The sequence below is a fragment of the Neofelis nebulosa genome, chromosome 4 (assembly GCF_028018385.1).
Source record: "Neofelis nebulosa isolate mNeoNeb1 chromosome 4, mNeoNeb1.pri, whole genome shotgun sequence".
In the NCBI taxonomy this organism is placed as follows: Eukaryota; Metazoa; Chordata; class Mammalia; order Carnivora; family Felidae; genus Neofelis; species Neofelis nebulosa.
In genome coordinates this window covers 151766781-151790246 of record NC_080785.1, presented here as the reverse complement: position 1 = coordinate 151790246, position 23466 = coordinate 151766781, and the positions used below count along the sequence as shown (strand labels likewise).

General features: G+C 38.8%; 1 protein-coding gene and 1 non-coding gene across 3 annotated transcripts in view; one reads left to right on the top strand and one right to left on the bottom strand.

Annotated features, from left to right (window-relative positions):
- Positions 1–203: 203 nt before the first annotated feature.
- Positions 204–23466, top strand: part of IHO1 (interactor of HORMAD1 1) — a 34864-nt gene continuing 11601 nt past the window's right edge. The window contains exons 1-6 of one of the 2 annotated variants that reach the window (XM_058726954.1): positions 204–764; positions 1802–1835; positions 4099–4169; positions 6930–7000; positions 10823–10997; positions 12844–13007. In XM_058726954.1, the coding sequence (XP_058582937.1) occupies positions 6945–7000; positions 10823–10997; positions 12844–13007 (395 nt within the window). In that variant the 5' untranslated portion in view covers positions 204–764; positions 1802–1835; positions 4099–4169; positions 6930–6944. Of the gene's footprint in view, positions 1836–4098; positions 4170–6929; positions 7001–10822; positions 10998–12843; positions 13008–23466 lie in introns of both variants that reach the window. The other variant, XM_058726953.1, reaches the window with a different exon arrangement.
- Positions 15533–15636, bottom strand: LOC131511187 (U6 spliceosomal RNA). Its single transcript, XR_009261391.1, has one exon. It is a non-coding gene; the product is annotated as a U6 spliceosomal RNA (small nuclear RNA).

Genomic DNA, 23466 nt, shown 5'->3' with positions numbered 1-23466 from the left:
CGGGACTTAATCCTCATTGGTCAGATAGGGCCTTGGGGGCGGGACCACGCATGCTCAGGCAACTTCAGTGGGACTAAGTAGCCTTGAGGTAAGATCAGAGACGCCCCAGGTGGGGCGCGAGCTGTCCCTCAGAAGTGGAGGCGGGAGGGGTTTGGCCTGGAAGGGCAGGGAGGGGGAGGGGGTGAAGGTGGAGAGGTCCGGGAGCCATACGGGGGCCTTGAGTACAGGTTCGAGATTTCTGGCGACGTCGAGGAGTTTCTCGGGACGCCGGGTTGTCCAACTTGATCCTTGTCCTGGAATTCCTAGCCATTCATTCTTTCTCTGTGATGGAAGACCTCTCTGGCTCTTCAAGGAGACTTTCTGTGCTCACCTTTGGAGTTGTTTTCGTCAGATTCCCGGGTGTCCACAGCCTCTCATCCCGAGTCTGGGATTAGGAGACGCAAGAAAGAGAATCGGCCCAGAAAGCGTGAACAGGAACCCGGGAAACTGGGATTTGCCTTATAATTATGCAGTATCCCTTGGAGGCCTCTGGAAAGGACATCTGAATGATTTAGTCTGGGAGCCCATAGCGTGTCTCCTAATTGAAAAGAGACTGAAGATGAGAGTGGACGGTCGTATGAGGTTTAGGAGGGCCTGGTCGAGGCCCAAGGGGCACAAAGTCTGAGAGAGAGAACTGTTTTTTTCTGTGACCGAGTGGAGGAGCCAGAAGAGCACCTGGAGGACCTCACACTGTGGCCTCAGGAGTCTCAGTGTTGAAGATGGGGGTCAGATGATGGCGGTGGTGTACTTCCCCTTAGGGCATTCTCTTCACACATGTTTCTCCCTTGTCTAACTCCTTGCCAGCGCCCTTCCTAGGGAGACAGTTGTATACCTTGCATGCACTTAAACGTTTCCTCTGCTTTTATGCTTCTTCTAATAGGATTGGGAGATGAGAGGGAGAGAGAACCCTGCCCTTGAAAGTTTGTAATGTGTGCATTTCAGTTTTCATTTACCTAGTGTCCTACCTAAGAATGACTACTACTTCATTGCTAGTGTGCTAGCATCTACAAGGATAGGTATAGGCAGATGGGACTTCTGCCCTCTGGGAATTTAAAGCCTATAATAGGTAGCATGGTGACAGGTAAATGCATAGAGAACAGATAAACCTGAGGCTGAGCACATCAAGCCCCATGTGGTCCTTAGACATAGGCAAGGGTGCAACCATGGGATTTTCTCAACATTTAAGAAATCTCTTAGGAGTAAGTTTGGTCTGGAACCCGGAGCATAGTTATTCTAAACCCCAAGCCACATACTGCATAAATTATTCTCCTTTCTCAACATAAACAGAAATGGAAGATGATAAAGGATTTACATCTAGATGTAGTAATAATGGTCTTGTAGTGATGTATGTAAAATTGTCTAGATGCTAAATCAAGACTCTAGAAGGAAGAATTTCTGAAGTGTTGATGGAAGAAAAAAGCTCAGACTATCAAAGAAATAAGTAAACATGAGTCAGGAATCCTAGATTTACTTCAATTCTTCCTCTTTTTTTAAATATGTAATAAGTCTATGCAGATCTAGGGATTTGAAATGTAATAATTAAAGCCAAATCATATGTATTTTTAAATTTGTGGATACTTGGAAAGTTTTGCTCTATTGTCCTAATTTAGTTCTCATTAAAAAAAAACCAAACTGATTTAACAGTAAATATTTTCTGGGCACCTATTATGTGCCAGGCACAATTTCTAGAGTCTGAGGATATAGCAGTGAACCGAACACAAAAATTCCTATCCTCAAAGAGCTTAACATTACATTCTTGTAGGCTTGGATGTGCGTGCTGAGACAGACAAAACAAGGTAAATTTTAAAAATATATAGTGTATTAGAATAATGGTATGCTTTGGAGAAAAAGCAGAGAAGAAACATTGATTATTGAGGTGCTACAGTTTTGAATAATTTGAGAGAACCCCTGGAGGTGGTGGATGTGGTTTGGCCTGTTATGCTGATAATCTGAAGGAAGAGTGAACCAAGTGGAGAAAACAGTATGGGAAAGGGGCCTGAAGCTGGTTGTGTGCCCAGCAAGGGAAAGCAGCAGTGAGAAGCCCCATAAGAAGCGTGGAATGGAGTGTAGATGGAAAAAAGCAGGGCTAAGGGGAGATTGCAGACACCAGAGATAATCATGGGAATTCTGGCTTGTATTGGAGTAGGGTAGGAGCAGGGATAACATGATCTGACTTAAAGTTAGAGGAACTCTGAATCTAAAGTTGTCAGATTTAGCAAATAAAAATACAGGACACCAAGTTAAATTTGAATTTCAGGTAAACAATATTTTTTTTAGTACAAGTGTGTCCTGGGCAATATTTGGGAAGTTCAAATTTGAGCATCCTATATTTTATCTGGTAAACCTATAGAAGGAGGAACTTAAAGTGGACAGATTCTGAATATGTTTGAAGGAATCATAGTATTTGCTGACAGACTGGATGTGAGAAGAGAGTCAAAGAGGACTCTTAGATTTTGGCTTGAGCAACTAGAAAGATGGAGTTGCTGTTAACTGGAATAGGATGACTGTAGGTGGAGAATGTTTTTGGGGGAAAAATGACGATCTTAGTTTTGGACATGTTGGTTTGTGGTGCATATTAGTCACCCAAGTAGAGATGTCAGGCCAGCACTTGAATATAGGAGTCTGAAGTTCAGGAGAGGGGTCTGGGCTGGAGGTAACAATGTTGGGTGTTGTCAGCTAATACAGGCATTTACCAATTCATACATCAATTTTTTGTGTGGAAAATTTCAAACATGTCAAGTAGAAATCATTGGATGAATGAATGCCAATGTACCCATCACCTAGCTTCAACAGTTATCAACCTAGGGGCAGTCTGTACCCCTTTCCAGGTCCCCTAATCCATCTCTATTATTTTAAAGCAAAACAAAAGTTTTGAAGATTATTTTATTCATTTATTTATTTATTTATTTTATTTTTTATTTTTTTTTTTAAAGAGAATTTATTTTATTTTTATTTATTTATTTTTATTTTTGGGACAGAGAGAGACAGCATGAACGGGGGAGGGGCAGAGAGAGAGGGAGACACAGAATCGGAAACAGGCTCCAGGCTCCGAGCCATCAGCCCAGAGCCTGACGCTGGGCTCGAACTCACGGACCGCGAGATCGTGACCTGGCTGAAGTCGGACGCTTAACCGACTGCGCCACCCAGGCGCCCCTATTTTATTCATTTAAAATTTATGTATGTATAAAAGATAAGGACTCTTTTTATCATAACCACAATATCATTACCACACTTAAAGTAACAATTTATTGATATCATTAAGTAGCTAGTCAATGTTTAAATTTTCTAGGGGCGCCTGGGTGGCGCAGTCGGTTAAGCGTCCGACTTCAGCCAGGTCACGATCTCGCGGTCCGTGAGTTCGAGCCCAGCGTCAGGCTCTGTCTGGGCTGATGGCTCGGAGCCTGGAGCCTGTTTCCGATTCTGCGTCTCCCTCTCTCTCTGCCCCTCCCCCGTTCATGCTCTGTCTCTCTCTGTCCCAAAAATAAATAAAAAACGTTGAAAAAAAAATTAAAAAAAAAATAAATTTTCTTAATTGCTTTCTTATAATTCAGGATCCAAACACATTGTATTTGGTTGGTGTGGCTCATAAATCTCTTCTAATTTATAGTCTCCCACATCTCTTTTTTTTCTTGCCTCTTATGCTTTAAAAGAATATGATCATTTAAACTGTAGGATTAACCCCTCTGGATTTTGCTGATTCCATTCCACTGGTTCTATTTAACCACTGTATTTTCTGTATACTGGTCCTTACATCTAGAAGGTTAATTAGATTAGGGATCAATATTTTTGGCAAGTATACTTACTTCTTTGGTAATGCTTGGCACCTCTTGTTGAACCTCATCAAGAGGCTCATACTAGGGCTGGTTTCTGTCTTTGTGAATAAAAGATCAACTGAAGGGTTTAGGTGTTTTCAGCCTGATCTATTCATTATAAAGTTTCCTATTACCTTTCACCTCATGGTTTAAACAGCCATTTATGATCATTGTCTAGATCCATTATTTTCATTGCACCTCCAAAATGGTAATAATCTAATTGTGCCATTCATTCTGTGTTTATTAGCTGAAATACTTCTATAAAGAACATTCTCACATCTATATGTTGGTTACTTTGAAGTGCGTCTTTCTAGAAAGGTAAGAGAAATGATTCTTTTGTGTACCCTACCAGCTTTCAAAATGATAAGGTGGTTGTGTATCTTCCAAAGTGACTGACGAAGGTTTTAAAAACTATAAATTTAACAGAGGAAGCCCTTTAAGCTAGCTCTCCAGTAATCTTTGGCCCTGGTAGTCTTTGACAGCTTCCTTGTTCTCTGGGACTAGATATCCCAGACTCAAGTTGTACATTTTCTGCCCCAGAACTGGTTCCTTTTAGTGGTGAATGGTATTTCAAGACCAAAAGCTGGGTGCTAAGATTGTACATCAAGAATTACTAATAATTTTCTATTTATTTCAGACCTAGGATTGTAGGGTTTTTGCCTAACCTTATTTTGTATTTCTATCTCTTTTCTCATACACTGAAAATTTTTATTCCCAATGACTACATTAATATATTATTGATTTGCTGTATTCTGATAGATGCTACATGTATATATGTATGTATATTACATGTATGTCTATATACATGTATATTATACATATATATATGTATATATATATTTTTTACTAACTATGATTGCTGAAAACACACAGATTCCTTTACTGTTCATTTTGTCTTTAGGCTACACTTCACTAGAGATGTGGTATCAAATTATCATATTTAGAGGCACTGGAAATAGACCCTCCTTGTGGGGCTCAATAACCAACTTGTATGTTCCATTTTGCTCCTTTGTAGGAATTGCTTGGTTTTTCCCATTTTTTATTTAATTTCGTTTTGTGACTATGTGATTATATGTACTTATATTATAGTATTTACATTATTCTAAAGTTGAAACTGTAAAAACTGCTACAGTTGGAGAAGTCTAGTTTTCATTTCTAGCCTCTCCACCCTATCTCTGCCCTCCAAGGTAAACGTTTTTGTTGGTTTTCAGTTTATCTATTTTTCTTCTCTCTCTCTTCCTCCTTGCTTTTCTTCTCTCATTACTTAAAAAAAAAATAAGCACATTGCTATGTGTGTATATTTATTTATATTCATGTTCCCTTGACATTTTTGGATGAAATATTGCATACCACATACACTATTCTTCACCTTACCTTTTTTTTTCTTTGTGCTTAGCAATATTCTGGGAGGTCACTCCCAGAGTATATTGAAGTATATCTTATATACACAAGAGTATATATTCCTTTTAACAGTTCCTTAAAACTCCATTGTATGAATATACCATAGTTTGTTCAACTATTCACCAACTGATGGGTATTGAGTTGTTTATGGTCTTGCTATTATAAATGGTATTGTATTGAAGAGACATGTGTATATATAATTTTCTATTTCTGTCAAAGTATTATTGGCATAGATCCCAATCCTTAGAAGTAGGATTGCTGGATTAAACAGTAAATACATTTGTAAATGTTCTAGATAGTGCCAAATTCTCCTCCACAGAGGCCTTCCCAGCAGAAGTGCTTGAAAGTGCCTCTTTCCTTCCAGCCTCAGTAACAGAGTACATTATTATACTTGCATTTTACCACCTTTATACAAAAGAAAACAGTCTCTATGATTAACAAAAATTTTTTAATGTTTATTTATTTTTGAGAGAGAGAGAGAGTGCACAAGTGCGCAGGGGAGGGGCAGAGAAAGAGGGAGACACAGAATCTGAAGCAGGCTCTAGGCTCTGAATTGTCAGCACAGAGCCTGACGTGGGGCTTGAACCCATAGACTGTGAGATCATGACCTGAGCTGAAGTTGCATCAGCTTTCCCTCTGGTTCTTTTATGATTTCATTTTTATATTATCTCTGATCCATTTGGATATTTTGTAGTGTATGGTGAAAGGACTAGATCCAATCTTAATCTTTTTTCATGTAGCTATTCAGTTATCCCAACTCTGCTTTTTTTTTTTTTTTAGGTTTATTTATTTTGAGAGAGAGAAAAAAAGGCAGGGAAAGGGGGAGAGAGAGAATCCCAAGCAGGTTACTTGCTGTCAGTGCAGAGCCTGATGCAGGGCTGAATCCCACAAGCTGAGATCATGACCTGAGCTGAAATCAGGAATTGGATGCTTAACCAACTGAGCCACCCAGGTGCCCCTAAAGATTTTTTAATGTTTTAACGTTTATTCATTAAAAAAAAAATTTTAATGTTTATTTTTGATTGAGAGAGATAGTGCGCGAGCAGGGAAGGGGCAGAGAGAGAAGGAGACACAGAATCTGAAGCAGGCTCCAGGCTCTGAGCTGTCAGCACAGAGCCTGATGTGGGGCTTGAACCCACAGACTGTGAGATCATGACCTGAGCTGAAGTTGGATGCTTAACCAGTTGAGCCATCCAGGCACCCCATAAAGTTTATTCATTTTTGATAGAGACAGAGTGTGAGTGGGGGAGGGGCAGAGAGAGAGAGGGAGAGACAGATCTGAAGCAGGCTCCAGACTCTGAGCTGTCAGCACAAAGCCTGACTCGGGGCCTGAAACCATGAACCATGAGATCATGACCTGAACCAAAGTCAGATGCTTAATCGACTGAGCCAACCAGGCACCCCCTAAAGATTTTATTTTTAAGTAATCTCTACACTCAGTGTGGGGGGTCAAACTCACAACCCTGAGATCAAGAGTCACACATTTCACTGACTGACCCAGCCAGGTGCCCCCAAAATACCTGTTTCTGACACATAGGTAATGGGAATTTTCACCAATTGAATGGGAATATAGTTGCTGAAATGTCCTCATCCATATATAACAGTCACCAGTAAAGTCATCTTTGGGGGGAAAGTTATACTTAACCTTTTAAATTAATATTCCTCTCTTTTTAATAGGGCTAACCATAAGAAATGAATTTTAACGTCTGGAATATCAAAGAGATGCTCAGTATTCCCTCAGGTTCTGGGTAAGTTATATACTCTGATACTTAATGAAGGTCTTATAGTTGTATTGATTTCATTGAAAAAGGCTACCTTTCCTATTAGTTTATTAGTAATAGGGTGACTTCATACAGCTTTTTCCCCTTCTTTTCCCTTCACTACTACACTCTCCCATATTTGTCTTTTTCCTTTTGCCTATTTTCTTTTCTTTTCTTTTTTTAAAAGTAGGCTTCACACCCATCATGGAGCCCAATGCAGGGCTTGAACTCACGACCTGGAGATCAAGACCTGAGCTGAGATCCAGAGTCGGATGCTTAACCGACTGAGCCACCTAGGCGCCCCTCCGCCTATGTTCTGATGATAAAAGCAATGTCAACTTAGCTATTTGTGTTAATTGAGCAGTGGCTCTGTGTCCAGAACTAGGCCTCTGGAGTATGAGGCCTGTGAGAATTAGAAATGGCCTAACAATCTAGAAACTCACCTCAGTTGCAGTGATTTCTATTGAAACAGCAAGGATCAAATCAAGACAATGTTTAGATACGTATTCATTTGTGTGGTACCATTTGTAGGTACTGTGGAGTTAAGAGCTACTCCAGCTGTTGACAAGGCTCACTGAAATACTGCCCCTTCTACTACTCCACTGAGGTACTTATATTGGTGTCCATCAGCCATGCAGTAGACTTGCCATTGCTAACTTGGTGGATGTGCCCCAGAATTAGTATATATTTAAGGGATTTTTAATTGCTTTTGGTATGCTTTTATTATTAGTTTCTTTTCTTCCTAATACCTTCCTGAAGACAGTTATTAATTCAGCAAAAACCTAGAGCATTGTGCTTTTTATTTCTCAAAAAGAAAAAAAAAATGCTTTCAGTTGATACAGAGAAAATCTTTGTTAAATTCCAGATCCTAGCTTTAAGATGTAAATCCTACGTGGTTTCTGGAAGCTCACAGTTTTTTTTTTATCCAGCACAGCTAATTATTCTCTTTAACCTAAGAGGGGAGTCACAGCTATTTAAGCTATTTTGAGCAACGATTATGCAACCCATATTATAATATATGTGTGCAGCCCATTACCTTAGCTAATCTTAGAAAATGGTTCTATGAGTGAAAATAATTGCTCTTTCCTGTGCTGAATTATTAGAGTTTCTTTTTGTCTTGCATTAATATATGTTGGCTTGGATTATGTACTTATATGCTATGTAATTACTTTAATTTAGCTTTATTAAAAGGAATGATTTGTGTTTGTGCATTTTAATGAAAAGCATGTTTTTTTAGGTTACACAACAGCATTAAGTAACCCAAGTTGTTATTGAGATGTTTCTTTTTTTTTAATGTTTATTTATTTACTTTGATAAGGAGAGAGAGCGCATGCAAATGTGCACAAGCAGGGTAGGGACAGAGAGAGAGAGGGAGAGAGAGAATTCCAAGCAGGCTCTGGGCTGCCAGCACAGAACCGGACTCGGGGCATGATCCTACAAACTGTGGGATTATGATCTGAGCCAAGATCATGAGTTGGCCATTCAATTGACTGAGCCACCCAGGTACCCCCATATGTGAGGTTTAAATGTATATATCTGTGGGAAGCAAGTTGGAAGTCCACAGCTGGAAGTACTTAGAGCAAGCAAGAATAAGACACTAAAGGTGTGAAACGGAATACCACCTTGTTTCAAAAACAATTTTTAATGGATCCTCCTGTGCAAAAATCTGAGTTGATCATATTCTTCAATCTGGATGAGGCCTATTAGTCTGATGGACTGCCATAACAAAGTACCCTAAACTGGATGGTTTCAACAATAGAAATTTATTTCCTCAGTTCTGGAGATTGGAAGTCCTAGAACCGTATGCCAGGCAGATAATTTCTTATGAGGGCTCCCTTCCTGGTTTCCAGACAACTGTCTTCTCTCTGTGTCCTTACATGAAGGAGAAAGAGAGAGGTGTCTGAGTGGCTCAGTTAGTCAAGCATTCAACTCTTGGTTTCGGCTCAGGTCATGATCTCACAGTTTGTGGGTTCCACCCTGCATTGGGCTCTGCACTGTCAGTGGGATTGGGATTCTCTCTGCTCTTCCCCTGCTCTCTCTCTTTCTCTCTCTCAAAGCATAAATATATAAACTTAAAAAAAAAAGGGGGGGTGCCTGGGTGGCTCAGTCAGTTAAGCGTCCAACTTCAGCTCAGGTCATGATCTCACACTCTGCGAGTTCGAGCCCCACATTGGGCTCTGGGCTGACAGGTCAGAGCCTGGAGCCTGCTTCAGATTCTGTGTCTCCCCCTCTCTCTGCCTCTCCCCTGCTCATGCTCTCTCTCTCTGTCTCAAAAATAAATAAAAACATAAAATTTAAAAAAAAAAGAGGGGTGCCTGGGTGGCTCAGTCAGTTAAGCCTCCAACTTTGGCTCAGGTCATGATCTCACAGTTCATGGGTTCGAGCCCCACGTCAGGCTCTGCTGGCAGCTTGAAGCCTGGAGCCTTCTTCATATTCTGTGTCTCCTCTATCTTCCTCTTCCCTGCTTGTGCTCTGTCTCGGTCTCTCAAAAATAAATGAACATTAAAAAAAATTTTTTTTTTTTTTTTTTAATTTATTTTTTTTTTTTTAAATTTTTTTTTCAACGTTTTTTATTTATTTTTGGGACAGAGAGAGACAGAGCATGAACGGGGGAGGGGCAGAGAGAGAGGGAGACACAGAATCGGAAACAGGCTCCAGGCTCCGAGCCATCAGCCCAGAGCCTGACGCGGGGCTCGAACTCACGGACCGCAAGATCGTGACCTGGCTGAAGTCGGACGCTTAACCGACTGCGCCACCCAGGCGCCCCAAAAAAATTTTTTTTTAAAAGAGAGGGCAAACTCTGGCATCTCTTATTGTAAGGACCTTAATCTCATCATGAAGGCCTGCCCTTATGACCATGTCTAACCCTAATTACCTCCCAAAGACCCCATTTCCAAATACTATCACCTTAGGAATTAGAACTTCAACATAATAATTTGGACACAAATATTCAGTCCATAACTAAGCTGTCCTGTGTTTTTTCTGTTATGATTCCTACTCTCCCTCTAATTCTGGTCCCTTCCTTCCCTGTAGGCATACTCTAAGAGAGTTAATGAGAGTTCTGTACACGTCTATACACAGTTACATACTTGTTTGGTGTGCTATGATGTATATTTAAAAGGTTATATAAATGATATGTGAGTTCATTCAGTTTTTACTCTCTGTGCTCAAAATTACATTTTTGAGACTTATCCATGTGGCTATATGTAAATTTAGCTTATTACTTCAGACTAATGCATCAGTTACTTTATTCCCTTAGTGATTAACAAATTCAGCTTTATTTAAAGTTTAATTATTTATTTATTTTGGGAGAGAGAGAGAGAGAGAATATCCCAAGCAGGCTGACACTGTCAGCACGGAGCCCAACATGGGGCTTGAACTCACAAACTGTGAGATCATAACCCAAGCTGAAATCAAGCATCCAATACTTAACCGACTGAGTCACCCAGGCGCCCCAATAGATTCAACTTTTTGAAAGATAATGTTCTTTTAATCCCTAAAGATTTCAGGAACTTTGATCTCCAAAATGGTGTCATAGCCCACAGTGCTCTTGTACCACAAGTAATAGTGTCAGTCCTTAATGTTTGAATTTCCATCGGATTGTTCTTAAGTTGCTATAATCAAAATGTCTGACATTCAGAATTTCTTTGTGTTTCTTTGTGGGTAGTGCTGGCAGTGTTCAGGAGATTAGATCAGAACAAACTAGTACTCGGCCCAGGATATTCTGAAATGAATAGTTGTGAATTATGATTTCATTTGTTCAGGATGTTTGTCTACTTGCTATACTTTTCTTTTCTTGCTTAATTTCAGGACCACTAATTCCTCTAGCTGGAATAATAATCAGACTGATCACTCCAGTCTCAGTGATTCCCAGTTCCTCTTTGGATCGCAGTTCTGTCCAGAAAGTTCAGAGACTCTGTCAGCACCCTTGGACTCTGGTGTCTACTTGAGACACCCAAAACAGTCACAACAGAATTCTCTGGACGTGAGTCTCATTTCCACAGTTTCTCTGCATGCATTTCATAGTCATTATGGAGATAAGCTATAAAGACTTATTCTGTTGGATTGTTTTTTAGATTTATACATCTCTAAGGATTACTCTTCTAAATGGATTTGTGCTTGTTTGGTGATTCAGTACTCCGGTAGTCTTGGGATCAGATTTGGTAGTCTGAAATGGAAAAAAATATTTATTTGCAGTTTCTTCTATTACTAAAGCAATATAGAATATTGCCAGTACCTTGACCCTCTTAGAGGGAGCCAAATATTGCATGATATTTTCTTAAAAAAATTTTTTTTAATGTTTATTTATTTTTTGAGAGAGAGAGACACACACAGACAAGGGTGGGTGGGGTAGGGACTGAAAGAGACAGAGACACACAATCTGAAGCAAGCTGCAGGCTCTGAGCTGTCAGCATGGAGCCCGATGTGGGCCTCGAACTCACAAACTATGAGATCTTGACCTGAGCCGAAGTCAGATGCTTAACCAAGTAAGCCACCCAGGTGCCCCCTGCATGACATTTTCTAAGACATACTATTGTTTGTGAAAATTTCGTAAGAAAGAAGAGCTTTAGAAAAATAGGAATAAGGTAACATAAATTTTATTTTATATGGACATTTTTTCCTAAGAAACTTTAGATGCTTTGTGGATTTTAGTCTACTATGCTACATTATTTCCTTGAAGAAGGACATGAGGATTCTGAGGACTTGGTTAATGAATAAGGGCCAGAATCAAGAATAGAGTCTCAAAAAAAAAACAAAAAAAAAAAAAAAAAAAAGAATAGAGTCTCGTGAGTCCTCAATTTTCTGAGCCCAGCTTGTCTTCTTTAGTGGGTCAGAAATATTTTTACATATTTATTTATTTTGGTTTAAAACTATATTTAACTTTATATACAGACTTAACATGCATCAAACAGAGACTCCATGGATAAGATTAAGTCAGTGCTTTAAGATAGTAGAGTATGCTCTCAGATAAGTATTTCAATACAAAAATTGGTACCCAGTGATATGAAGGAGTATATGTACTCCCTGAATGTTTCAGAGTAAGTGTTGCCTCAAATGCAGGAAATGGCTTGCCATATGCCAGCATGCCTACTGTCCAGTTCATGTGAAATTTATTAAATTTAGTTCAACAGTAATTGAGTTAAACCTATTAATGTGAAAACTTTAACATATCTCAGAGACAGCATAAATAATTCAGTTATTGCCTTCAAATTTGTGCAACTGATTTTTTTTAAGTTATTCAAAGTTTATTTTGTGACAGAGAGAGAGAGAGAAAGAGAGAGCAAGCGGAAGACGGGCAGAGAAAGGGAGGGAGGGAGAGAGAGAATCCCAAGCAGGCTCCACACTATCAGCACAGAGCCTGATGCGGGGCTCAAACTGACAAACCGTGAGATCATCACCTGAGCCGAAATCAAGAGCTGGATGCTTAACTGACTGAGCCACCCAGGCACCCCTGTGCAACTGATTTTAAGCCATCTTAGCTGATATTTTATTTTTATTTATTTTTTAAAGTAGGCTCCACACCTGACATTGGGCTTGAATTCATGACCCCGAGAGTAAGAGTCACATGCTCTACTGACCGAGCCAGCCAGGCACTCCAATTAGCTGATATTTTAAATATCTCTGTGCTGGTAAGGCATAAACCTTATTAATAAAAAGAATTTCTTTAATATGATTTTCTGATGAATATGGAATAAAAAGGAAATACTATATGCCATGTTGTTTTTTAATGTTACTGTTTACACTTAAATGTGACTATATTATGTAGAAAATAGTGAATGCTATAAATATTTGCATGCATGAAATGCTATGATTTTTTTTTCATTTAACAGAGTGAACCAAGTATTTTCACAAAATACCAGACAAAACCCCAGCTATTTGGAGGAAATACAAATGATAGAGGCTTATTTCCTCTTCCTTTGTCAGTTGGAAAATCAAAGGGCCTCTTGGAACAATTTGAGGAGAAAAAGAAAAGGGCAAAAGACAAATGTGACAGGTATGCAAACCTTTCAAGTGGATGTGACAGCTCATCTTTTCTGAAGGAAACAAAATGGAATACTAACAGTCAAGTAATTCTATTTTAGCATATTAGCATTCTTGCCTTTATAGCTCAGCTAATAATTGCTCTTTATTTCTTAGTTGTCAATGTGACTTATGGCAGATTTGAATATGGGTGCCACAGTTCTGGCCCCCCTGAAAAGGAATTCTTAGAGAAATACAATATTCAAGTAATGATGTTTATTCTGCCTAAAATTCTGCCCTTTAATTTGTTATCTTTTCAGATCATCACAGTTGGGAAATTAGATAAAAGTTGTTTTATGGTTGGGCACCTGGGTGGTGTAGTCAGTTAAGCATCTGACTCTTGATTTTAGCTCAGACCATGATCTCACTGTTGGTGAGTTTGAGTCCTGCATCGGGCTCTGTGGCTGATGGCATGGAGCCTGCTTGGGATTCTGTCTTTCCTTCTCTCTGCCCCTCCTCTGCTTGTTCTCTCTCTCTCTCTCTCTCTCTCTCTCAAAATAAATAAATAAACAACAAAATGTATTAAGGGGTGCCTGGGTGGCTCAGTCAGTTCAGCATCCAACTTCTGCTCACATCATGATCTTGTGGTTTGTGACTTCAAGCCCCATGTCAGGTTCTGCTGACAGCTCAGAGCCTGGAGCCTACTTCAGATTCTGTGTCTCCCTCTCTCTCTGCCCCTACCCTCACTTGCAGTCTGTCTCACTGACTCTCAAAAATAAATAAACATTAAAAAATACATTTTTTTAAAAAGTTGTTTTTGGGGACACCTGGGTGGCTCAGTCGGTTAAGCGTCCGACTTCAGCTCAGGTCATGATCTCACGGTCTGTGGGTTCAAGCCCCACGTCGAGCTCTGTGCTGACACCTCAGAGCCTGGAGCCTGCTTCGGATTCTGTGTCTCCTTCTCTCTCTCTCACCCTCCCCTGTTCATGCTCTCTCTCTCTCTCTCTCTGTCTCAAAAATAAATAAATGTTAAAAAAAACATTTAAAAAGATGTTTTTGGCACAAAAACAGACACTCAGATCAATGGAACAGAATAGAAAACCCAGAAATGGACCCACAAACATATGGCTAACTAATCTTTGACAAAGAGGAAAGAATATCCAATGGAATAAAAACAGTCTCTTCAACAACTGGTGCTGGGAAAACTGGACAGTGACATGCAGAAAAATGAACCTGGACCACTTTCTTAACCATACATAAAAATAAACTGAAAATGGATGAAAGACCTAAATGTAAGACAGGAAGCCATCAAAATCCTTGAGGAGAAAACAGGCAAAATCTCTTTGACCTTGGCCGCAGCAGCTTCTTACTTAACACTTCTCCGGAAGCAAGGGAAACAAAAGCAAAAATGAACTACTGGGACCTCATCAAAATAAAAAGCTTCTGCACAGCAAAGGAAACAATCAGCAAAACTAAAAGGCAACCGACGGAATGGAAGAAGATATTTACAAATGATGTATCAGATAAAGGGTTAGTATCCAAAATCTATAAAGAACTTCTCAAATTCAACACCCAAAAAACAAATAATCCAGTGAAGAAATGGGCAAAAGACATGAATAGACACTTCTCCAAAGAAGACATCCTGATGGCCAACTGACACATGAAAAAATGCTCCACATCACTCATCATCAGGGAAATACAAATCAAAACCACAATGAGATACCACCTCACACCTGTCAGAATGGCTAACACTAACAACTCAGGCAACAACAGATGCTGGCAAGGATGTGGAGAAGGAGAATCTCTTTTGCACTGCTGATGAGAATGCAAACTGGTGCAGCTACTCTGCAAAACAGTATGGAGGTTCCTCAAAAAAATAAAACTAGAACTACTCTATGACCCAGCAATTGCACTACTAGGTATTTATCCAAGGGATACAGGTGTGCTGTTTCGAAGGGACACATGCACCCCCATGTTTATAGCAGCACTATCGACAATAGCCAAAATATGGAAAGAGCCCAAATATCCATCGATGGATGAATGGATAAAGAAGATGTACACACACACACACACACACACACACACACACACACACACACAATAGAGTATTACTTGGCAATCAAAAAGAAGAAATCTTGCCATTTACAACTATGTGGATAGAACTGGAGGGTATTATGCTAAGTGAAATTAGTCAGAGAAAGATAAATATATGACTTCACTAATATGAGGACTTTAAGATACAAAACAGATGAACATAAGGGAAGGGAAACAAAAATAATATAAAAACAGGGAGGGGGACAAAGCATAAAAGACTCTTGAATATGGAGAACAAACAGAGGGTTACTGGAGGGGTTGTGGGAGGGGGGATGGCCTAAATGGGTAAGGGCCATTAAGGAATCTACTCCTGAAATCATTTTTGCACTATATGCTAACTAGCTAACTTGGATATAAATTTAAAAAATAAATTAAATTAAAAAAAAAAGTTGTTTCAGGGTCAAGAATGTAGCACATGAATTTTTTTTTTCCTTTTTATTTCTTTCTTTCTTTCTTTTTTTTTTTTTTAATATGGAATGCTTCACGAATTTGCCTGTCATCCTTGTTCAGGGACCATGCTAATCTCTGTATCATTTCAATTTTAGTATATGTACTGCTGAAGTGAGCACAGCACATGAATTCTTTAAAAAGCTGATGCAGGCTATTCAGGCTCATTTTCTCACTTTGAAATGTTGGTATTTTTTAAAAAGATTTTATTTTTAAGTAATCTCTATACCCAACATGGGGCTCTAACCCACAACCCTGAGATTGAGTCACATGCTCCACCAACTGAGCCAGCCAGGTGCTGCAACATGTTGGTATTTTTTAAGATAGACCCTAAATTTTACATACAGTCTTAACTTGTTAAGTTTTTTTTTTTTTTAATGTTTATTTATTTTTGTGAGAGAGAGAGAGAGAGAGACAGAGCAGGAGCAGGGGAGGGGAAGAAAGAGAGGGAGACACAGAATCTGAAGCAGGCTGCAGGCTCTGAGCTGTCAGTGCAGAGTCCCATGCAGAGCTCAAACCCACAAACTGTGAGATCATGACCTGAGCTGTAGTCAGATGCTTAACCGACTGAGCTACTCAGGCACCCCTTATTTGTTAGTTTTATATTTACTCATTTACCTTAGCAAATACATGAGATACATTAGGGCTGCTATATTAATTTGTAAATAAATAAGTTGAAGTCACTGAGGATATTAACTTGTTCATTTTTGGGTACTAAGTTATCAGGGCAACATCTTTACATATCATGAAATCCTAACTTTCAAGCACAGATATACTTTATTATTTCTGTGACAGTGAAGATGTATCACTTAGTGTCACCACTAGTATTTTTATGTTGAAAGAGCCAGAATTTCTTTAAAAGTTCTTTTGTTTTTAATTTTTAAACATTTTTTTTTGAGAGATAGCATGAGTGGGGGAGGGGCAGAGAGAGGGAGACAGAATCTGAAGCAGACTCTAGGCTCTGAGCTGTCAGCACAGAGCCCAACGCAGGGCTCAAACCCATGAACCCTGAGATCATGACCTAAGCCAAAGTCAGATGCTTAACAGACCAAGCCACCCAGGAGCCCCTCTTAAAGACTTCTTAGACTAAGTATCCTTTCTCTTGAATACCTATCTTCCTTTAGTGAGAAAAGCAAAATGCTCTATTTGGAGTGTTTGATTCTATTGGTAAATAAACATTTTCCAGACATTGAGAGACTTCTTTCCCCTAGGAATTCAGGCTCTAGGACCCTACCAGTTTTTCAGAGGCCCCTTTTGGCTATGGTAGGGTACTGCAGATGAGAAGCTATACTCACTTTCTTCTTCAAATAGATCAGTGTTAATTTTTTTCCCTGTGGGCATGGGATTATATCTTATTTGATTAAGATTTCTGCAGCAGGGGCAGGCTGGCCAACTCATTTGGTAGAGCATGTGACCCTTCATCCTGGGGTTGTGAGTTTGAGCCCCATGTTGGGCCCAGAGATTTTTTTTATTTATTACTTTTTTAAATGTTTATTTATTTTTGGAAAGAGAGAGAGAGAGAGAGAGAGAGAGAGAGAGAGAGAGAGACAGAATCCAGGCTGGGGAGGGGCAGAGAGAGAGGGAGACACAGAATCTGAAGCAGGCTCCAGGTACTGAGCTGTCAGCACAGAGCCTGACATGGGGCTCAAACCCACGAACCGTGAGATCATGACCTGAGCTGAAGTCAGACACGTAACCAACTGAGACACCCAGGTTCCCCAACAGAGATTACTAAAAAAAAAAGATTTCTGCAGCTAAAAAAGGTTTTTTGAAATGTGAAGTTTATTTCGATATTTTCTTCCTTCCTTGCTCTCGCTCTCTCTCCCTATATCATTTCCTTTTTTTTTTTATAGTGAAATGAGTTTCTGTTAACAATTATTTACAAGATAGCAAAAATATATATAACATTTATACAGAGAGAACAAATTATGAGGACTCTGAAGAATCTCCATGAAAAAAGTCAAGCTTAAGATATTGACTATTATGTAGGCAACAAAAATCATAATTTTAATAAATTCTGGCAAAAATAAAACCCAAGATTCTAGATTTTAGATTTTTTTTGTCAATAAGTGCTTGTCAGAAATGTGGTGAGAATGGGGTACCTGGCTGACTTAGTCAGTAGAACATGCAACTCTTGATCTCAAGGTCATGAGTTCAAACCCTATGTTGGGTGTGGAGCCTACTTAAAAAAACTGTGGTGAAAAGGATTGAGAAATTTTTAAATGAGAGAAAGAAAGCATACCGCTGTAAATATGGAAACAGGAAAGTGATAAGACACGGTGCAGGATTCAAACATAAGAGATGCTACAAACTTATATGACATGGATTTACATATTGTGTTTTGAAAATACATATTTTCCCAAACTTATAGAAAGGGCTTATGAGGGTAAGAAATCTCAAAAGAAGCCTAAGCTTTCAGATTGCGTTTGTTACGACTCTTTTGGTGACAAATAAAAACTCACCTCAAACTACCTTTGACAAAACAGAGGATATATTAACTCTTTTAACCAATCTGGGAAGGACAGGAAATGAAATCAAATCAGAATCTCTTTTCTGTGCTTCTCTGTCCATCTATTCTTTGTTCTTTCCTGTTAAAGACCAGCTTCCTACCAACACAAAGAATGGGATTCTTTTTCCATAGTTTGAGTTTGAAAAATCCTAGTGGAGGCTTCTGGTAGGCTTGCTTAGGTCATAGGGGTGAAAGGAGGGAGGTGTGACTGGAAATCCTCACCAGAACCACTTTTTGGATGCATAAAGAATCAGTTCCCCATTAAAGGAGGACTCTGGGTACACCAGTGGATGGCCATTACCCGGATTATTGTTTTTTGCCTGTAATATTTGAGAAAACAGATTAGTCTCATAACTAATGAATCACCTAAGAATGACAAATAGATTATAAAAATAACCATGTTCTTTCAATAATTGTTGATTACCATAGTGAGATTCATTCATTCATTCATTAAATAAACACTGTGCTGGGCCCAGTACTACAAACTTGTCTTTGAAGTTCTTAGTCTGGTTAGGAAAACAGGCATTTGTTGGATAAATTATACAATTAGACCAGAGTTATTGTTTGTAAGCAATAGAAATAAGTTCATTTCAATGGAAAAGGAATTTTTTAAGAGAAGATTTGAATGGGTTGTGGTTCTGGGTATGACAAAGTAAGCATACTCCATCCCATCTCTCCCACTGAATGCACCTAAAAGCCCTAAACACAGTTCATGTGGCGTTTGAGGACTATGAAAAATAAATGGTAGCAGGTGGATTGGGGAAGGAAACCTGAGTTCAAAGTATGAAAGTTCTGGCTTTGAGTTTCCTGGGGTTTTGTTTGTTTGTTTTTTAAATGTTTATTTATTTTACTTTGAGAGAGTATGTGTATGTGAGCAGGGGAGGGGCAGAGAGAGAAAGGGAGAGAGAGAATCCCAAGTAGGCTTCACACTGTCAGTGTGGAGCCTGATGCGACACTTGATCCCATGAACCACGAGACCATGATCTGAGCAGAAATCAAGAGTCGGACACTCAACTGACTGAGCCACCCAAGCGCCTCTGTTTGTTTGTTGTTGTTGTTTTAATTTTTTAACATTTATTTGAGAGGCAGAGAGAGAGAGAGACAGAGAGACAGAGAGAGCAGGAGTGGGGGAAGGGCAGAGAGAAAGGGAGACACAGAATCCGAAGCAGGCTCCAGGCTCTGAGCTGTCAGCACAGAACCCTATGCAGGGCTTGAACTCACAAACCGTGAGATCATGACCTGAGCTGAAGTCAGATGCTCAACCCACTGAGCCACCCAGGTGCCCCTCTGTTTGTTTGTTTTTAAGCAAAATTTAAAATGCTTGCTCTACAACAATCACTGTTAAGAGAATGAAAAGATGAGCTGCTGTGCCAGTACAGATTCTGCTGCCCACCCCTATCCAGTGTAGTAGCCAATGTCATCCTGTACACTTTTACCATTACCCTGGAGCTCTATCTTCCTTCTACTGGAGCCACAGCCACTAGAGAGAGAACTCACGGTCTTTTTCTCCTGACTCCTTGTTTGCAAGTTATATGTGAGAAAAGAACCTAGGCTATGAAAGCAAGTCCCTGGCACTTCAACCTCTAGAGGAAAAAAGAGGCTCTTCTCCCCAGGATCCCTAACCTGAGGAACTACTTAAACAGAAAATAGAGTCAGATACAAACCAGCCTAAAATGAAGACTCTGGACTTCCTACTCTAAATACAAAGTTGTAAATGGTGTAGTAGAGCCTGCATCCAAATGCTCTGAAGGCATGAGGATTGGCTCCCACCTCTGACTGGGAGAGTCAGGAAAGACTCTATCCAAAGGAGCACATCTAAGCTGAGTGGGAATTTTGGGCAGAGATCTTGCCATCTGTCAGATTCTCAAGCGTGATTTTTGAATCAGCTTACTCTGTGAACCACCATTAACAACGTTTTATATAACTCTGCTCTATTTTTATGTATTTAAAAAAATAAAAAACGGTATCATTTCCTACGGACTGTTTTTCAATCTGCTTTTTAAATTCAGTAATCTTTAACGATTATGTTTCTGTTTCATCTACAAAATCATTTCTAATGATTTCACTGTATTCTATCATATAGACCTTTCAAAGGTTATGTTTTAAATATTTAATACAGCATGAGAGAGTGCCAAGAATACATGATGGGGAAATATTAATCTTTTCAACAAATGGTGTTGGAAAAACTGGATCCATATGCAAAAGAATGAAAAAGGACTTTTATCCTATACCATGCATAAAAATCAACTCAAAATGGATTAAAGACTTAAACATAAGACTTGAAGTTGTAGAAATCCTAGAAGAAAAACATAGGTAAAAAGCTTCTTGACATTAGCTTTCTGAATGATTTGTTGAATATGATACCAGAAGCACAATCATCAAAACCCAAAATAGACAAGTGGGATTACATCAAACTAAAACATTTCTATGCAGCAAAGGAAATAATCAGCAAAATGAAAAGGCGGCCTATGGAATGGTAGAAAATATTTGTAAACCATATATCTGATAAACTGTTAATAAATATATAAGGAACTCCTACAGTTCAATAGTGTAAAAACAAATAACCCAGTTAAAAGATGGGCAAAGGAACTGAATATACACATATGTAAAGAAGACATACAATGGCCAACAGGTGTATGAAAAGGTGCTCAACATCACTAGTCACCAGGGAATTGCAAATCAAAACCACAGTGAAATATCATCTTACATCAATCAGGATGAATATTATAAAATATTTGTTTGTTTGTTTGTTTGTTTGTTTATAAGTGTTGGCAAGGATGTGGAGAAAAGGGAATCCTTATATATTGATGGTGGAGAAAAGGGAATCCTTATATATTGATGGTGGGAATGTAAATTGGTGCAACCCCATTTCTAAGTATATGTCCAAAGGAATTATATACCAGTATCTCAAAGAGATATCTGCACTGCCATATTCATTGCAGCATTATTTACAATATGCAAGAGATGGGAGTAAACTAAATGTCAATCAGTGAATGAACAGTTAAAGAAAAAGTGGTATATACATATAATGGAATAGTCTTCAGCCTTAAAAAAGAAAGAAGTTCTGTCACTTGTGACAATATGGATGAACCTGAAGGATGTTATGTTAAATAAGTCAGACACAGAAGGACAAATACAGTTGACCTTTGGACAACACAGGTGTGAACTGTGCAGATCTGCTTATGTGCAAATTTTTATATTACAGTATTGTAAATATTTTTTCTTACGATTTTCTTAACATTTTCTTTTCTTTAGCTTACTTTATTGTAAGAATATAGTATTATTCAGTCAGTATGGCTCAGTCAGTTGAGTGTCTGACTTTGCTCAGGTCATAATCTCTCAGTTCGTGAGTTCGAGTCCCCCATGCAGTTTATGGGTTTGAGTCCCCATCGGGCTCACTGCTGTCACCGCAGAGCCCAGTTTGGATCCTCTGTCCCCCTCTGTCTCTGCCCCTCCCCCTTCAAGGTCTTTCTCTCAAAAATAATAAACATTTAAAAAATACAACTTGAACACTCACCATTCAGAACAAATGCTGACTGTAAGCAATTAATACAGCTATGTCTTCATGCGAGGTTGCTGTCAGCTCTGCATGTACTATAATTTACTTAAATACATTGTTATTGAACATCTCAATAAGCATATTTGATTCAATAAGCTTCGATCATTTTTTTAAATAAAGATCATTCAATTTGAATGGATTTTGAAACTGCATTAAAAACATTAGCTAGGTAAGCTCCTTGAAGGTAGGGAGTTGAGTTTCACTCCACATCACTAAAACTTATAACCAAAGACCTGCCATAAAAGAGGGCTCAATAAATAGTTGTTGAATAAATGAGTGGATTTTCAAAGCAAAATAATTCAACATAGGGCAGTAAAGAACTTCCTTCCATTCTTAAAAATAGGTTGTGTGTGTGTGTGCGTGCGTGCGTGTGCGTTTTAGCTCAGATGAACAGAATTTCCCAATTGACTTTTTCTAGAGAGAAGATTAGGTCACAGTTGACTTCCATGAACTTATATATAATATTGGGGAAGATGGGAAATCTCTATTTTTGAGCATTATTTTTTATTTTATTTTGGTAAAGAATAATAATTGCTTCCAAATGAACAGTAGCTTTTAATGAAAGTTTCAATTATCAAGCACTCAATGTTTTTACTCTGTTTACTAAGCATCTTTTAAGGACTTTGGATAAATCAGAACTTGACATTTCAATTCAGACAAGGTGTAATCAAGGATTAAAAAACAGTTAAGGTAATGGGAGCTATCAGATATATATAAAACATTTCAATATAAAATTATATACAAACAGTATTTAATTTGTATAGTATAGTTTCATGTTGGGAACACTGGTTTCCAATTGTACTAATAAGGAGTGAGGTCGTTACATATTATATTTAATAGAGGCTTTCATGGGCAGCATTTTGGTAGCATTATTAGACTTTAGACATCTTTAAAATTTTATGTATTTTTTCAATCAAGTTATTACATGTACATAGTTTTTAAAAAATATAATTAGGATTATAATGAAAAACACCAGGCCTATCTTTATCCATTTCTTTTTTTTTTTTAAGTTTATTTATTTGTTTTGAGAGAGAGAGAAAGAGCAGGGAGCAGGGGAGAGGTAGAGAGAAAGGGAGAGAGAAAATCCCAATCAGGCTCCCCACTGAGAGCTCAGAGCCCAACATGGGGCTCAAACCCACGAACTTATGAGATCATGACCTGAGCCCAAATCAAGAGTCAGATGTGAGCCACCCAGGCACCCCTCTTTCTCCACTTCTAATTCCCTTTTCCTTTTTGCAACCAAATTGCAACCTTTTTAGCTATGACAGTACTTAACCTCCATATATCTTATGGCATATGTTAGGTAACTTATATTATCATTTATTGATTTTTCAGCTTCAGAGAATGACTTGCTACCCTGGAATAAAAAGTTGCTTCTCTGCCTCCTCCATCATAAACTTCTCCTCTTCCATCATCCCAATATAGTTGTATGGACATTTTCAGTTAAATTACTTTTCTTTTTTAAAAAAATTTTGTTAATGTTTATTTATTTTTGAGACAGAGAGAGACAGAGTGTGAGCAGGGGAGGGGCAGAGAAAGAGGGAGACACAGAATCAGAAACAGGCTCTAGGCTCTGAGCTGTCAGCACAGAGCCCGACGCGGGGCTCTAACTCATAGACCGTGAGATCATGACCTGAGCTGAAGTTGGACGCCTAACCAACTGAGCCACCCGGGTGCCCCTCAGTTAAATCACTTCTCAATCTTTAAATCCTTATCTGGATAGCCTAGAAAAATTATATATATTATGATTATATTTTCCTAATGTTAAAAATTGTCTTGTTTTCTTTTTTGCTGAGTTTTCTATGTAGGAATCTGTCTTTCCCCAAATTCTACACAGAACTTTTAGTTAAAAAGCTCCTTGTTTGGGGTGCCTGGGTGGCTCAG